The sequence below is a fragment of the Rutilus rutilus genome (genome assembly GCF_951802725.1).
Source record: "Rutilus rutilus genome assembly, chromosome: 7".
Classification (NCBI taxonomy): domain Eukaryota; kingdom Metazoa; phylum Chordata; class Actinopteri; order Cypriniformes; family Leuciscidae; genus Rutilus; species Rutilus rutilus.
Window position 1 is genome coordinate 26,612,200 of NC_140221.1, and position 18,568 is coordinate 26,630,767.

The 18,568-nt window shown below is 38.9% G+C and overlaps 1 protein-coding gene and 1 long non-coding RNA gene across 2 annotated transcripts; one reads left to right on the top strand and one right to left on the bottom strand.

The window, feature by feature from the left end:
• Nucleotides 1-2,575: 2,575 nt before the first annotated feature.
• On the bottom strand, nt 2,576-6,580 carry ptger4b (prostaglandin E receptor 4 (subtype EP4) b). Its single transcript, XM_084414364.1, has 2 exons — nt 5,524-6,580; nt 2,576-4,499 (listed from the first exon to the last, which is right to left on the bottom strand). The coding sequence occupies exons 1-2, from the start codon at nt 6,346-6,348 to the stop codon at nt 3,912-3,914; spliced, it is 1,413 nt and encodes a 470-aa protein (XP_084270490.1). The 5' UTR covers nt 6,349-6,580; the 3' UTR covers nt 2,576-3,911.
• A 5,141-nt stretch (nt 6,581-11,721) lies between these two features.
• On the top strand, nt 11,722-18,265 carry LOC311293646. Its single transcript, XR_014627953.1, has 3 exons — nt 11,722-17,037; nt 17,269-17,321; nt 17,585-18,265. It is a non-coding gene; the product is annotated as an uncharacterized lncRNA (long non-coding RNA).
• The last annotated feature ends 303 nt before the right edge of the window (nt 18,266-18,568 follow it).

An 18,568-nucleotide genomic window follows, 5' to 3' on the forward strand; every position in this document is an offset into this window, starting at 1 on the left:
CTTTTCCATTGGTTTTCCGTGGAAACATGCCATGGACATGTTTAGCCATTCCGCTCGCATCTTTTCCAGATTCTTGCACGTTCTGAAATTGTTTAAAATATTATTTTTTTCATTGACTGCCCTCCGTCTCATGTTTTTAAATCCCCCAAAAATTGTTCGTTAAATGGCCTCAGGTCATTTTTTGGTAAAATATTGTGCAACAGGTTTTGATCCAGAAGGGGTCATTCACACGGAAAGCCCCACCACCACCACCTCCATATTTTGAATGTCTCTCAGACACACCTATTTTATGCCTGGTATCAGGCTCTCCCAGATGAAAGATGACCAATCGTGCCGATTTCTGTGGTCGTGGCTCCTTTAATCACACAACGAGAGAGGTTCAAGATGGCCGTTGTCACTGTCTTGCGACCAAAGATAGTCTGCGATAATGTTCAGACAGTGTCAGAAATTTAGCACGATCATCTCACAGTGTGTTTGCTGCTACGACCTACGTCTACTGACTAGCTAATAAAAATGCAACATGAAATGGCATATTTATCAACGCGACATGGTTACCTCAAGCTCCATTTGTAAGATTGTCATGCCAAATTAGCTTCTTTTCCGTAGCCATGACAAGTGTTGGGAAAAGTTACCTTTAAAAGTAATGCGTTACAATATTCCGTTACTCCCTAAAAAAGTAAGTAACTAACTGCGTTATTTAGTTACTTTCTATGGAAAGTAATGCATTAAGTTACTTTTGCGTTACTTTTTCTCATCTAGGCTGGGCTGTTTGTCTGCTTTTATAACAACAAAAAAGTTCTACTTCTGGCACATTTAAAGGCCCTTTCACACCAAAAGTGAAATGAATAAGCCTCAGGCTGAAGGAAATGCAAATTTACGCCTGTACGGTGGAGGGCGCAGTTCAAACAAACAAGCCTTTCCGCTCTGCTGCTATTCTGGAACACAGAAGAATAGGACACAGGAGAAGTAAATGAGTAAATGTATGCTCACATTTAGTCTAGAACTACAATAACCTTATGTTCACATAGCACGCACAACACCTCTGCACTTGAAATCGTCTGTAGCAGGCAATAAGTTGTGGCCTCTACGAATGAGCTGATGAGTTGAATTAGGTGTGTTAGATGGAGACATACAAAATGTGCAGTGGTGGGGCATCCCCAGGACAGGTTTGAGAAGCACTGGTCTAAGAGACAATGGAAAAGCAGCGCAGTGGAATGTAAAAATGCTTCTTTCTTATTTTTGCGGTTAAACACGAAGCGCAGGTCAGTGAAACAAATGTAAAACGCTTTTAACGCGAGTACTGCATGATGCTGCAAAAGACATGTGCAATGGTCAAACTCGCACAGCCTTGCATTTTTATGTTGATGATTGTCTGTTACTGGCACTAACCCCATCATTCATAGGCATTCATATCTGCATTGATACTGTCCAGCTGTGTGCGTGGGCTGCAAACCGAGGGATTTATGTCTCTAATGCTTTTTATTTGGCACCTGTGGGACCTGGCGGAAGCTTCCAGCATCCTTCTGCCTCCCGCTAATCCTCTGCTAATTGATGCTTCATTCGAATAAATGAGGACACTAACGTATTCGCTAATGATGGTTTAGGGAGGTGCCTGGAACTGATGAATCATATGGACTGTGCTGCGGTAGGACTGCAGTGAAAGATTGCTTTTGTCAGTTCTTATTTACTTATACGTATAGGTCCCAGGACAGGTGGGAATTTGTACGTCATTGCAAGTGCACAAATGCGTGTTTCATGCTGAGAATACTTGCAGTGGAGAGTTGAACTGATTTCCCTTCATGATCTAATGGAATTATGGGATGTCTACAGTCGGTGAAGGTCTCCAGATCTGTCCCTCTGCATTGATCATCGTGTAAGGATCATGATGATACCCTAGTGATTCACGGGACTGATTTCGTTTGACCCACAAATCAAAAGGAATGCCAGAGTTTATATATTTAAGGATGTAAATGCAAGAATAAATGCATAAAATTTACGAGGTATAATATGACTTAATGACCAGTCATTTATTAAAATGATTTTTTTAAAGATAATGAGCTCTGGCCCTTTTTAACAAAGCAGACACAAGGATTGCTGACACACTGGAAACATTACATTTGAAAATATATTCTGGGTCATTATGGGTCATCTGTATTTTTCCACATACAGATCCAGTGACCTGCAGAATAGGATGAGAGTGCACATCTCTGATGAATACTGATCATGTTTTTTAGTATGGACTAAAGTCTGGACTATTCTCGTTAGTAATTATTTACAATTTGCAAATGGATCCACTGTTAATTATGATAGTCTGATATATATAAATTCATTTGTAATACTTGAAGGACTGGGATCGTTCAATTATTTTAATGCTGCTATGCTTATATTAATATTGAGGAGTGCAACAACAAATTTTGTTTTTGTTTTCAATTTTCTATTTGTTGATAGTTTATTTCAGCATAAAATAGCTGGCAATTCCACATTCTGAAGGGTCACATTGAGGGTAATAAGCAAGACAAGGTTTGAAATGCATGTGTTTGAAAATGTGTAAATGAAATGGTGAAAACATACAGAGTAATGTTGAATCATTTATATACATGCAGCAGAGGATGGTGCTTGCGTAGTTTAAATCATGTCTCATACTGTTTTGATACATGAAATGTGAAATGAAACAAAAACCATACAACTGCTTCAACATGGGTAGAACTGTCAAACCTGACCTTCTCACAGAGAAGAAATAACTACAGTCCACAGATTGTCCAAAACAACTCAAATAAATAGGAGCATTACAATAAGAAGCTGTTCACATTTTAACATCACAAATATGTACAGATGAACTCAACAGTTCCTCCTTGACGGCCACTGACTGATCAAGACCTTAGTGATCGATTTTGACAGTTTGAATTTTTTCAGTGGTTACAAGGATTTAAAAGTGCAAAACGTATGACCTCAAAAGACATTCAACATCTTAATAGCTTTTACAATTTCACCTCCTAAACGTTCTTGACAATGATATGCTGTGTATCATGTGCTCTTACATTATATTATGTGTTTTCGGTACTGATATATTTTGTGACGGTATTACTGTCATTAAACATATGAAATTGCTTGATTAATTCACAGAATATTGTATATATTATGGAAATTCCTTAAAAATTGCACAGTTATGCCTAGCTACATCTTGTATAAGTTTTGAAATAGGTGACAGTTTTATTTTTTTTATGCATCAGTGGAAATAAAGTATTCTGGTCACCTTAACATAAGAAAAAGGACATTTTTAAACCACGAGTTCCAGCATGAGAAAAGCTAACAAGGCACTCTGGTTACTTGAACTTGTGACCTAATGAGGAATGTCTGAAAAAGGGAATTTGAAGTAGGGCAGCAGATATTGGATCGCTTGTACAACCCATAAGGTCTGTATATCCTTCCGATCTAATCACGAGTCGGAAAAAAAATCCCCTCTCCCTGGGTCAAATCAGTCAGTCAATTTTATCTAGTCAAAAACGAATAGCCTTACTAAGAACTTACAATATAGACACATTAAATGAGCTCTGTCATTCGCCTCGTTGTCTAGATTATGCAGGATAACCTGTTGCTCAACAAAACAGTTACCGGAAAAGGAAGCCAGTTTGCCTCTCCATCCTCTTCTGCTCTTTCACCCTTTCCAGAACCCCATCATGTAGCAACATTCTATTTCCTACTTCAGTAACCATCTCTCTTTTCACTTACTGTTTATAACTCTGATTGGTGTTTTTTCTCGCAATTATCCTATCATTTTACTCTCATGAGTTTTTAGGATTTTTTTCTTTCGATTCGGTCCGAGTAGTTCTGATTCCTGAAATGTATTCCCCCTCCTGACATTTTGCTCTTGCTGAACTCAGCGAGTTTTCCAGGCTCACTTTCAGCATGTTTCATATGCTTCTCTCTTCTAAGCTCGAAGTCTCGTCTGTGAAGGTGACTTGCAGCGGCTGGTGCTTGGAACACTGCGCTTCATTTGGGGTGGAGTGCGTGCACGAATGTGTGTTCGCAAAGTCCGTGCTCGTTTCTGTTCTATTTTCTCCGCTGCTGAGGTCTACCACCTGAGAGTCAGCTGAGAGAAGGGTTTGCTCGGTTGAAGTTGAACACGTCCTGCTCTGCACAGAGTCACCACAGCAGCCCATCCCCTGTCCCGCGTCCAGGGGATACAAATATGTCTGTGACGTGCTGATCACCTCCGGCTGCTCGGGCAGAACCAGCGACGGCAAATCACGAGAGACAAACGATGAGCTGTGGACACCATTACTGCAGTTGAACTCCGTAGGGCTCCTCCCGTGACTACGTCCACCGATACGGCAAAAGAGGCACTTGATCTTTTCAAGAATCTTCTGCACAACCGTCTTTCTCAGCAGGATGTAGATCCAGGGGTCTAGAATGGGGTTGACAGAGGCAATTCGGATGGCCTTTAGGTCTGCTGCTGTCCTTCCTGATGTGGGATACATCTGGTTCACAAACACCTGCACCTAGACAGGAAACAAGACATTATCTGTTTACTTCTTTATCTATAGTCACCCTACATTGATTTCCGACACCAAACACAATCATGTTATGAGCACTGATATCAGATACTAGATGCTAGCTTTCCACTATGAGTCAACACATAAAATCATCAGGGTACAGATCATAGAGATAGCCATGTGGTGAATGTAAATGGATAACAATCAATAGATGGCTCCTACACTTAAGTTATTTAGAGTGTGTGTGACAAACTTTATGGGTTTTTCAATCTAAGTCACTCTAAAAAATGCAGGGTCGTTTCAACCCATGGTTGGGTCAATATGGACAAACCCAACTGTTGGTTTAAATACAATTTTTTAGAGTGAAATACACGAAAAGATGAACATTTAAAAAACATTCATTATGGGATAGCATTTGTCTGACTATATTTTATAAATCCTAACTACATATGTCATTAATTTATATAATGTTAATATGTATTATATAATGTTAAGAAATTAAAACGTGTCTGTTTCTGTACAATGCACTGACAATGATGCAGGTGGTACAATGCAAGGCCAAAAATAGGAAAGGAATAAATAAAAAAAGCTTTTACAATTTTAAGAAAATGAAGGTTGGTTTACACAGTAAATTAGTATCCCATTTATAAGTTGGGATAAGATTCATATTCATATATTTGTTTTCATATTTTTCATTTATAGAAAAACATCTATATATTATAGTCTATATAGTGCCTAGCTAAATATAATATACATTTTCCAGTATATTATAATGTAATTAATACTTTTCACTTGTAATTTTACACTGCAATTTTAATGTATAGTAATTGTAAAACACAATTTTGTGATTGCATGGACTTTTAACGGGGAAACCAGTTTAAAATGAGCTAAGACCAGCAAATCATCTTAGCCTAGTTTAAGTTTTTGTTGTTTTCAGTCGGGTATCCCACGTTAACACATATTGTGCAACACGCTCTTAATCAAAGTAGCCTACGCTGTCATTTCCCAAAAGCCATCAAATCTCTCTTACCACTAAAGGAATGGAGCAGATGAGCACGACAACCGACGTGGCTATGAGAACAATGACCATCTGGATCTCCGCACCAGCCAGACGCGCGAAACTCCGCCTGCGCCTCATCTCCGCGACACGCGCCTGGTCTGTCCCCAGCGAGGTCCTGCGCACGAAGCGCTTGTGCATCATGATGAGAGCCGCGCACACCAACACGTTACAAATGACAGTGGCGAGGATGAGGACGGAGCTGAAGCCCGCGTACATGTAGGAGAAAGTGGCGTTCGAGCTGTCGTTTTTATGCCAGTCGATGAAGCACCAGGTTCCTGGATCCTGGCGCGCCACGGATCCCAGCCCCATGCTGGGAAGAGCGCAGAAGAGCGCATTGGACACATAGATTCCCGCGAGCGTCAAGCCTGCCACCCGCTGGTCCACGTAGTGGTTGTAGAAATAGGCATGATTGATGGCGAGGTACCTCTCGACGGACATGGCACAGATAATACTGAGACCTGCCAAAGAGAAGAAGAGTAAAATAAACCCGGAATACTGACACAGCGGATCCCCACCGGGCCACGTGCCCTTCACATAGGTGGCAATGGTGACTGGGCTCGCGAGCAGCGTGCCCAAAAGGTCAGTTACGGCAAGTCCACACACCAAGGTGTAAAAAGTGGTCTCCTTTTGCTCTTTCCGTGACTTTTGAAGCACTACGATAGCAATAATGTTCCCGACCACGCCAAATATAAACATAATGACCGGGATGGTAGGGTCCATCTTCACCGAGTTGTTTCTCACATGCAGGTATATGTTCAAATCAGATCGGTCACTTAACACGCGCTCAAGACGCATGACGTGAAATGCTGACTTCCCCAATCTATGTCAAAGATCCCACGATCATACTTTCCACGCGTATGTTTCATGCGCTGTTACGCGTCTCCAAAATATCCAAAGCGCGTCTCGGATTAGGATACATTTTGACTCGCCTGAGTCCGGTACACATGCGATCTTCCACAAATTCAGTCCTGTGTTTTTGCTCGTGAGAGGTGTGTAGTCCACAGTTGCCCTGAGTCTCAACTAAACTGACTCACAAGTTCTTCCCCGAGAGCTTTCTGCCAACTCCGCCCCCGAGCTTTAGAGCGCAGTCTTGCAGCCTCCTGTCACTGCAAGTTTACACACATATGTCTCCGCATAAAAAAACGACTTGGCTAATATTTATCTACACAATTTACACTCATTGCCCTTTCTTCGTTTCTTTGTTTCTTTCTTCTGAAAATCAGACCTACATGCAAATCTACATGTGGATTTAAGCTGTTCTGTTTTTCTGATAAAGAATGTGTTTGCTCCTTAAGCCGTCTTTAAGAGAATTACAAAGGCAGCACATCCTGACAGCAAAAAATATCTATTATGACGTGTGACATTATAATACATGTGTTAAAATGGATAGCACATTTTGTTAGCACATTTTCCTCCAAAAAATTTTGTATATAAGGATGATAATATAAGTATATTCATATTTACTGCTATTGACAGCACTGAAAATGTAATACAGCCACTTATGACAGTGTTGTGATGACAGCCGCTCCAAAGCCCCAATCCACCATCCACCTTCCATGCCCTAATCCATCCTTGAGGAAGAAATAAAACAGCACATGGAAAGTGCACAAAATATCTTTAAATTATCAAGGTTTACATGCTGCCTTCAATGTTGAGTTCTGGCCCTGAGTTTAAGTACAGTACTGTATAATTTATGCATAACATACATAAAAGGTGGGAGTTGACAACATATATGCTATCCATTTTATGTTACTTTACTAAAACTTTAATCACTGACAATGAGATTTATACACTTGTTGTGCAAAAAAGTCAAATTAACAAATCAAGTGTGGTCAGAAGGATTTTTTTTGTTGGTTTTTACAATCAGATTTCTTTTTTACCGTAATTTTCTCATTGTAACTTTGTTTAGCCATTGCACTTTCTATTCACTTTTTTTTTTTTTTTTTTGCATATGACCTGTCCTAGGCAGTTCTCCAAGGTTTTCTGACAATGACTCACAGAATGCACAGCTTTTGAAATGTCATTCAACCAGATATTTCTGGATTTGTTTGCTTCCGTCATCTTGTGGTATATGCCTTGTGCTTACTGACGTCTGGTGTCTGCTTAAGCTACAACAGACGCAATGTTTTTGAAAGCCATGCATGCACCAGCAACAACATTGGAGTATGTATGAGAACAGAGAACATTGTGGTTTAGAGGTTTGCACTTTTGGTGTCTTTTCGCTTTTTGGTGTTATTGCTAGCTGAGCTGTACAAAGGAAGTGTGCGGCCAATTATAGTTCTCAGCAATGTCATGAACCAGTTAACTTGTAACAATAAATTTGTGATCACCAATCACTACCTCATATCAAGAAACCCTCATCTATATGGTTAAACATCTCACATTCAGTCTGAACAAAGAGCAGACGTTCATCACTGGGTAGGTTGTGTTCAAAGAGCACTTCTTTTTAGTTCTGGTAGTGATTCACAATGAACGTCACATTGCGTTAAGATATGAAATCAAAAAAAATTGTGACAAAGTTCAAATTGCAATTATGAGAAATAAAAAAAATTATAAGTTAAAATTGCAATTATGAGACAAGTCGCAATTGAGATATAAAGTCAAATTTACGAGAAATAAAGTCACAATTACAAGAAATAGTCACAATTGTGAGATAAAATCTCATTTACAGTAAGAGTAAAGTTGCAACTTACATATAAAGTCACATTTGTCAGATTTAAAGGTGCAATTATGAGAAATAAGGTCCCAGTTACTTTTTTTTAACTCTTACGTGGAAACAGGTTTCTCATAGGCAAAACTGGGCAAATGGGGATGACTTCAAATGGTATATGAGCATCACTCTAATAGATTTTCTGTGCAGGTATTGAATCCAACTCTCACAACACGAAGCAGTATTTTCAGAACGTCTATTTTGTATTTACTTATTGTCTGAGACGTTCGATGACCCTCCATCACACATCATGTATTTAACCTTCTCAGCATAACTTCCTGCTCAGTCCACTAGTACGATAGATGTTTAATCTGCAGTTAATGAAACATAAAGCCTCTTGAACTACAGCTTTTGTTGATTGAGCTGTCTGTGTTTGGAAGGGTGGTGCAGCTGACTAAGTGGCTGTATTACATTTTCAATGCTTCTGTGACCAAAGTCAATAAGCAGTAATTAAAAGTCATTCAAATGAAAGACGAGAGAATGATGGGTATTTACTTTAATGTTGAACGTTATTATGCTTTCCTAGAAAATGAGCAGACATGAGTCAGTGTAAAAAAAATAAAGTTATCTGTTTGATGACCTCTAAAAGCAAATTTTGAATATTTTCTTTGTGGTGATGGATTGTCTTTTCCCGTACATATGATGTAGTTTGTCTAAAAGGGTCTTAAACCACTATTCCATCAGCACTCAATATTTCCATAAAAGCTTTTAGAGTTCATCTTTGCCCACGGTCTCTGGCTTTTGTCTTTCTCCCTTAAAAATCTTGTAACTCATCAACGTTAAAGGTAGGGTTGGCACTTTCGGAGAGGTTAGCAATAGCAAGCTAGCTTTGTAAACATAAGACCTTACCCTCCCTTCAGAGCGCTTTCTCCAAAGCCACGCCTCCTTCAACACAGCAGATTCTGCAAAGCGTCACAAGAGATGGCGTTAAATTACCTCATGTCTCAAAGCACAAAACATTACAATAATAATGAACGTAAACAGCTCTTTCTTGTACCTCCTGACTGCTGCAGATTCATTTCGGCATTGATAGTGTTCACATAGAAATGCATAAATCTGAGTTTGAGGACATGAACAGCTCCTGGTAGAATGTCACGGGTATGCCATCTCGTAATTATGGTTATGACACGGTGTAAAAGCAGCATGAGCTTGTTGTTTTGGTTCAGGAGGAACTGTAAAAGGCAACTGCTGTTTGTTTGCGGTTCTCGGTGACTGTCTGTCTACAACTCTGCATAGCCTTAAGGAATGCGCTGATGACATGTGATGTCTGTGTGAGCAGGGTGCGCAGAGCAGTGCTTAATTTGAGCCCGATCCTATTCCGGTAAATGTCAGATTTTGGATTTTTGCGTTCCGGCATTGTTTTTAAACGATCCGGCATAAACAAGTGCATTACATGGTGCGTGCGTACAGTTCAGTTCTCGTGCGTGAGCGTAAAGCTGAGCTTCCGTAGGAATTAATTGAAAACGCTCACTTCGCGCCAGGGTGCACGCATCGTGAGAGACAGAGCGAGCGCGGGTTAATACAAATGTAGCCTATTTGGAGGTTATGTTTTGCTATTGGCCCTCAGCAAATATATATTTGATCAGCTTTCTTAAAGGGATACTCCACTTTTTTTGGAAATAGGCTCATTTTACAACTCCCCCAGAGTTAAACAGTTGAGTTTTACCGTTTTCGAATCCATTCAGCCGATCTCTGGGTCTGGCGGTACCACTTTTAGCATAGCTTAGCATAGATCATTGAATCGGACAGGACCATTAGCATCTCTCTCAAAAAAATGACCAAAGAGTTTCGATATTTTTCCTATTTAAAACTTGACTCTTCTGCAGTTACATCGTGTACTAAGACCGACGGAAAATGAAAAGTTGCGATTTTATAGGCTGATATGGCTAGGAACTATACTCTCATTCCTGCGTAATAATCAAGAAACTTTGCTGCCGTACCATGAGTGCAGCAGGCGTAATGATATGACGCAGCGCCTGAATTATTACGCAGGAATGAGAGTATAATTCCTAGCCATATCAGCCTAGAAAATCTGAACTTTTCATTTTCCGTCGGTCTTAGTACACGATGTAACTACAGAAGAGTCAAGTTTTAAATAGGAAGAATATCGAAACTCTTTGGTCATTTTTTTGAGAGAGATGCTAATGGTCCTGTCCGATTCAATGATCTATGCTAAGCTATGCTAAAAGTGGTACCGCCAGACCCGGAGTTCGGCTGAATGGATTCGAAAACGGTAAAACTGTCTGGGGGAAAAAAACTCTGGGGGAGTTGTAAAATGAGCCTATTTCCAAAAAAAGTGGAGTATCCCTTTAAGTTCAAAATCACTATCATTGGTTGGTGCTTAATGCTTATTGTTTTGCACGCAGGAAAGTGTAACATTTGGAGAGTAGCATCAAGTTTGGAGAGAGTGTAGCATATACCTGATGAATTATTCTAATATAAATAAGTTAAAATCACCAAAATGTCAAAAAGACTGCCTAGCATATTTTCATTTTCCATATCCACGAGTAAAGCTGGAAGTGTTTCTGATCAAAAGAGATCCCGAAGATGAAACTTTATAATAATCAGGATAGCAGGAGACATGAACAACTGGAGTTAGATCAGTCAGAATCAGAAATCGATGTAAAGGAAAAGGCAATGATGTTGTCCATGAGAGAATATCACAGATGAACTGAATGATTTTTGATCTCAACGTAGCTATACGTGACAGAATAATACACTAGGCTGTAGTTAGGGCTGTGCAGAAACTTGTGAATTATGCTTTTACAGTTTAGTGATGTCATTGTATGTTTCGGGAAAACTTAAATTGTATGGTCAGTGTCGGTCACAGTGCCTTTTAATTGCTGGTTTTGATCTGGCAATTATTTATTTACAAATTAAGCACTGGTGCAGAGGTTTGGAAAACATATGTTGACAAGCAGGTAGGACATGAAGTCATGACTATAAATTACCTTTAACAGTCATTAAAGGAATTCTTTCATTTGCACTCAGTAATTCAAAAGTCCTAAATGAGGAAGGGTTATATAAATCTGGTGTTTCTCAATCCTCTAAGAAAGACACCCAGCACTCCACATTCTGGACGCCTCCCTTATAGTAGAGCTCCAAAAATTTTATGTGTCAGAGACATCTAAAAAGAGACAGGCCTACTTGGAAAATGTAGAAATATAAAGGAGTCGCTGTAAGAATGACTTTTGACTGAGCATCTCTTTCTGCTAGCATTATTTGTTTTATAATATTTATAGATGGTCCAAATATACTCGCACTGTGGCACACCACATCTCTTCACTTAATGAGAATTGTAACCATGTGAAATGCAACATGTTTATTGATTCCTGACTAAAGGAAAGGGTGTGAAAAAAAAAACAATTTGGTCAGGGAACCGAAGAGGAAGGAAGAACTAGGGAAACAAGTGTGTGTGTCTGTTTGTACTCTGTCTGTCGTGTGGTTTTCAGTCTGTTTGCGAATTTTGGAACAGTTTTGTTTAGTGGACTTTTAGAACACTATCTTTATGCTGCTTGACTAAAGTACGCATGCGTATGACTGTGATTGAATTTCTGATCAATAGCCTACAGTAAATTCCCTCTAAATACAGAAATTTGAAAATAGTGTAAATCATCTGACGTGACTATGATGCAACTAAAACACCCAGGAAGATGCAAAGATAAAATATGAGCATTATGAGCTACATCTCTGAAACAATTTAGATCACGTCCTGTTTTGCTGTCACCCTGGGTGAGACCTGATGTGACCACTTCCTCTACAAGTCACAGTCATGTTAGTGTATTGGAAGAGCTGTCTTTGTAAACACCCCTTCAAAGACGCAATACAGCGAAAGGGTAAAAAAGGAACTGAAAAAAACGTTAACTGACACACAAGCGCACACACACACACATTCATCACAAAATGATTTTTATACTGCACAAACTGTATATAGTCTATCCCCTAACCCTAAACCTACCCATAACAGAAAACTTTCAGTCACAGTCTTCTCGTAAACCATGTTTACATTGTAAAACACGTCATTATACGCACACACAGACAAAGAGTTCATCACATCTTTTGAAATCTATAATAATCAGACTCTGAGGAGTGGAATTGGTTGCATTTGAGAATCTGAATGATGCCCATCTGGGCACCCCCTCCCCCTTTTTTTCAGAAGAAAAACCACAACTCTCCATAACTTTGCATTAACTGGAATTCACTCCTTTAAGTGTCATATGATTTTTCTCATGATGTGTCACACATTACAGTGTGTGTGTTGTGTTGGTTTGGTTTCATATCATTGATTGCTTATCATTTTTCCAACTTATAATATTAGAAATGTAAGGACTTTTTGTGTAGATTTTAAAAAAAGTATAGAAGATTATGGATTAAATAAATAAAGACGAGGCTGTTTCTCAACTCTTGACATCAGCCAGTGTTATCATATTTATGAAGCGTGACCCTTCACAAAACAGTCTGACACATTTTGAAAAGAAGCCAAGACAAATGGCTTGATCATCCTGCATGGGGTAAGTTTTTACCAAATAACTGCTTAGATAAAACATCAGATTACTGGAATTGTTGTCCTGGTTTGGAAACCGTTACGTTTTCTGTGTCATGGGAAATAGAGCCAGTGTGTGTTTAAAATCCATGTATGGTGTTTAAAAGAGAGGAAATGAAGAGAGTTATGAAATGACACTAAAATGAGAATGAGCATATAAATTATCTGATGCAGCTTGCGTGAGCAATGAGATGCTTAATCTTAATCTGCAGAACAATAAAGCACATAACAATTGTGGCTTTTTGCTACTTGTGTGCCTTCAATGCAGGTGCATCCCACTGAGTTTGTGTTTTTATAAAGTCATGGTTTATTGTGACAGCATTAGTTGTGTGTGTGTGGGGTGGGGGGATCATATGACACTGAAGACTGGAGTAATGATGATGAAAATTCAGCTTTGACATCACAGGAATAAATGTAATTTTCAAATATATTACAAAAGAAAATTACTTTATAATAATATTTCACAATATTTATACTGTATTTCTGATCAAATAAATACAGCCTTGTTGAGCATGAGACCTCTTTCAAAAAACTGATATACACTCACCTAAAGGTTTATTAGGAACACCTGTTCAATTTCTCATTTATGCAATTATCTAATCAACCAATCACATGGCAGTTGCTTCAATGCATTTAGGGGTGTGGTCCTGGTCAAGACAATCTCCTGAACTCCAAACTGAATGTCAGAATGGGAAAGAAAGGTGATTTAAGCAATTTTGAGCGTGGCATGGTTGTTGGTGCCAGACGGGCCGGTCTGAGTATTTCACAATCTGCTCAGTTACTGGGATTTTCACGCACAACCATTTCTAGGGTTTACAAAGAATGGTGTGAAAAGGGAAAAACATCCAGTATGCGGCAGTCCTGTGGGCGAAAATGCCTTGTTGATGCTAGAGGTCAGAGGAGAATGGGCCGAACTGATTCAAGCTGATAGAAGAGCAACTTTGACTGAAATAACCACTCATTACAACCGAGGTATGCAGCAAAGCATTTGTGAAGCCACAACACGCACAGCCTTGAGGCGGATAGGCTACAACAGCAGAAGACCCCACCGGGTACCACTCATCTCCACTACAAATAGGAAAAAGAGGCTACAATTTGCACAAGCTCACCAAAATTGGACAGTTGAAGACTGGAAAAATGTTGCCTGGTCTGATGAGTCTCGATTTCTGTTGAGACATTCAGATGGTAGAGTCCGAATTTGGCGTAAACAGAACGAGAACATGGATCCATCATGCCTTGTTACCACTGTGCAGGCTGGTGGTGGTGGTGTAATGGTGTGGGGGATGTTTTCTTGGCACACTTTAGGCCCCTTAGTGCCAATTGGGCATCGTTTAAATGCCACGGCCTACCTGAGCATTGTTTCTGACCATGTCCATCCCTTTATGACAACCATGTACCCATCCTCTGATGGCTACTTCCAGCAGGATAATGCACCATGTCACAAAGCTCAAATAATTTCAAATTGGTTTCTTGAACATGACAATGAGTTCACTGTACTAAAATGGCCCCCACAGTCACCAGATCTCAACCCAATAGAGCATCTTTGGGATGTGGTGGAACGGGAGCTTCGTGCCCTGGATGTGCATCCCACAAATCTCCATCAACTGCAAGATGCTATCCTCTCAGTATGGGCCAACATTTCTAAAGAATGCTTTCAGCATCGTTGAATCAATACCACGTAGAATTAAGGCAGTTCTGAAGGCGAAAGGGGGTCAAACACAGTATTAGTATGGTGTTCCTAATAATCCTTTAGGTGAGTGTATATTGTGATATATGTATAAATACAACTTCCCATATTTTCTCATGTTTCTCAATTTTCTCAATTCACTCACCTTTGTCATTTTGGACCCTGGATATAAAAGTCCATTTCACTTAGCCTCTTGATTTATCTGAGCCAGCTGGTTAGAACGGTACATGAAGTGAATTGATAAAACATTGGTAGTAATTGTTTGTCTCTCACATTTAGATAAGAAGATCTTTAGTGAGACATTTTGTACTGGGACATTTTCTGATGCTAATGAAAGCCACAACAGCCTGCATTTAGATGAAAATGAGGCCAAATTGAACATGCTGTGACCAAGACCAAGGTTTGAGTGCAAACGAATCACGTTTGTCTGTATGAGGGAGTGTTCATGTGTGCATTCTACACTGTAAAAAAATATTTTCATTATTTGTAATCACAACTTTTTATCTTTTGTCAAACCAACTTCAGATAACATAATATTTTGAGTTTCTATTGATTAAACCAATCTCCTTCATTGCATTAACTCAATTGTTTAATTTCAATTATCTCAAATTTTTAAGGCAACCAAGTAACTTACTTTTTTTAAGTTAAACCAACAATCATTTTTTTACAGTGTACACTTGTCATCTGCCTCATATTTGTGTGCTACTCAGTGTGCATATGTTCAAATACGCCTGAGTGTGTCTTTTCTTATCAGTGTTCCTCCTCTCTTCTGGTGCAGCTTGTCGCTTCACATGCTTCACATGCTTCCCATGCTGTTGGGAGAGGGAAGAAGTCACCAGGGAGCTATATTTTAGAGCTAAAGGTTGCTGGGACTGTGGTATTCAGCCCACATTTGACTCATTGACCTGCATTACAGACTGTACATGGGTCACGAAATCCGAATCGAAGATACCAAATGAACATAATTCCTAGAGAGGGGAGAACGGAGTGTGTGGGCATGAGAGAGATTATTCTCAATGTTCTCAGCATGGAATGTACAAATTCAAACAATGAACAATCTTAAAAGCACTTTCTACTCAGAACTTCTACATGGTGTTGTAGAATGAGCACTTGATGCATTGAGCCCTTTACTGCCCCTTGTTTGTTATTGTGACAAGTTTAGAAAACTTTGGGATTTCCCATAATATTGCAAGTTTAAAAAAAAAAAATGGAAAAAGTGGTGGAATATTTTTCTTCATTACATGGCTGTAATTAAAGGAATAGTTCACCCAAAAATGAAAATGATCCCCTAATTGACTTACCCTTAAGCCATCCAAGGTACACGATATGACTTTCTTCTTTTATCCGAACACAATTGGAGTTATAATAAATAATTGCCTGGCTCTTCCCAGTAATGGCATTGAATAGTGCCCGAGTTTTTGAAGCTTCAAAAAGCACATCCATCCATCCATCATAATAAGTAATCCATACAACTCCAGTGGGTTAATAAATGCCTTCTGAAACGAAGCGATGGGTTTAGAAACATATCCATAAATTAAAACTTTATGAACTATGATCACTGGCTTCTGTAAACGGCCGTATGCGCGTTCACAAGTCGAGTTCCGGTGGAATGTAAATCTAAATGTTACTGTTCCACTAAAGTTGGTTGAGTCAGTTTTCTGTACCCAAGTGCAGTTTATTCCGTGATTCAAAATGTGTATAAAACAAAATGATGACTTGGAAGTAAACATGACTTAAACAAACATAAACATAACTTGGAAAAGCATGCCGTGGCATGAACATCAATCTCACAAAAGTGGACTACAGAATCCAAGGATGACAAAGCTACACTGTAAAAAAATTCCGTAAAAATACGGTACAATGTACCATATTAATTTGAAGGAATTTTCCGTATTTTTCTTTTACAGGACTTTTACCCGTATTTTGAATTACGCGTTGCATTGTGGGAACTAGAACCTGATCGGCGCGAAAAGTTTGAGACGCAAGCGCCATTAGCAGCTACACACACAAATGACGTGGCCAAAGTTGCTTTTTAAAGTCGGATTTCGGATGTGTGGAAGCCATTCTGACACCTCTGTGGTAAAAACCGAAAATTATATTTTGCTAAATGTCAAATAAGCTGTTTACGTTACGTTATTTAGTTGCCACCCGGCTTGTTAGGCAATGTCGGAGCCGTCGCGTTTATCGTTTTATGCATATCGTCACACATTGAAAGATTTAGTTCACACACGTGGAAGTTCCCCTGATTGAATGTGTTAGTGTCCTCGTTGTAACTGGTTTATTGGCTTTTATTTTGTCGGTGATGCGGTTTATTTCTGCCGAGCGCTGTTAACCAGTATAACGTGTTGTAACGTTACTCGTGTTTTTGGAGCAGATTAATGGCTTCAAACAAAACCTACCAGATGAATCGTCAAGAAAAGGAAAGGCCATTTAAGACTTGCTTGATTTAAAAGGCATTAAGATACAACGTGAAGAGACTGTGTGTGAAGATGCTGTAACGTTACAGCTGGATCAAGGATAACACCACATTTTCTGCCAAATGAGGTAACGTTATGTTAATGTTATGTTTAGGTTAGACTTTTTATTGTCTTGTCTTTATACACACACTACATATATTATTTGACTTTAAACCCCAAATAATGACCTTGAAAGATTAATTTACATTTAACATGTGTTATACTTCTGCCTGTAACGTTAACGTTAGTCATTCTTTACCAGCTCCCTCCTCATTAGTTTGTTTCATAGTGTTTCTGTTGTTTTCTTATCTATTGACAGGACTTTGCTGATGTACTGTGCATCCCAAGCACCACCCTGCATTCTCCTTATGGGTTTGTATTTTGTTTTATTAGTATATATTTTTTTTTTATCATTATGAGTATTCAATATTGGCAAAACACATTTAAATTTTAATTCTGAGGAAAAATGTTTATAGAAAAAGTTGGTTGCTGAACATCACCCCCTTCAAAGATTTTATGCTTATATGGTCAGTAGAAAACCATTGTATAGGGAAGATTTAAACAACTATTTTTGGAGCGGTTTTCTGAAGTGATCGTGTAATGTTTTTCATTTTGTAATATCTTATTTGTTTAAGGTGATGGGCATTCAGGATTGCTGTCATTCAAGAAGTTATTATTGACCACATCTCCTACCCCATTGAGGCAGTGAGCTACAAAATACCCAAAGAAAATGGCACTTATCCTGGAGTTCATGCCTAAGCAAGCAACACATTTTTTATGAAAACTTTTTATAGAGCATGTTGTTGTGTTACTGTTTATATAATTGAAAATAATGAAACATATTATAAGGTATAGTTGAGCAGACAAGCTAACATGACATGCAATTGGAGTCCACTGGAAACAGAAGTCTTAGCATTTTATACAGTGTTTGAATTTGAAAGAATTAGGGATGGCAGTTGATAATTTAACGAACATAAAATACTGTACGATTGTTTTTCAATCTCAACCTGGTCTGTATGATACTTTGTAGTTCAATTTCCTTAATTTAATTTCTTGTGTAGCTAAAAACTTTTTTTTTCTCAATATCCAACTTTCCTGTGCAGAAATCCTGAACGAAGGTCGAAAAGGCTGAAATGAAGGAAACCAAACGTCTACACATTCCTCCAAGACTGCTGAAGTTCCTGTATGAACAACTGAAAACCCATGTAAAGTTTAAGCTTTTGTCAAATCTCTTAATTTTTCACGAAAGTTGTTCACTCCAAAATGAAAATAATGTCATTAATTACTCGCCCTCCTGATGTTCCAAACCTGCAAGACTGTAGTTCATATTCAGAACAAAAATCAAGATCTTTTTAATGAAATCTGAGAGCTTTCTCTTCCTCTGTTGACAGCTTACGCAACTACCACTTTCAAGCTCCAGAAAGGTAGTAAAGACATCATCAAAGTAACACGGTGTCCTAACCAAATGCAATGCGATAAGATTCTAGCAACAAGCAGTTTTTCTGTCCACACCAAATGCATCGTGACCTTGTAAAGCGACAAAATCAATTAAAAACCAAAAAGCCAATCAGAACAGTGTGTGGGCAGGTTCTCTTGGCAAGTGCACAGCAGTCACAATT

Bases quoted from the DNA above. Each gene is read 5' to 3' on its own strand.
- ptger4b (XM_084414364.1), bottom strand. From the start codon at position 6,348: ATGCGTCTTGAGCGCGTGTTAAGTGACCGATCTGATTTGAACATATAC. The intron at 4,500-5,523 runs GTAAGAGAGATT...TTTCCTGTCTAG, and splicing joins TCTGCTCCATTCCTTTAGTG to GTGCAGGTGTTTGTGAACCA.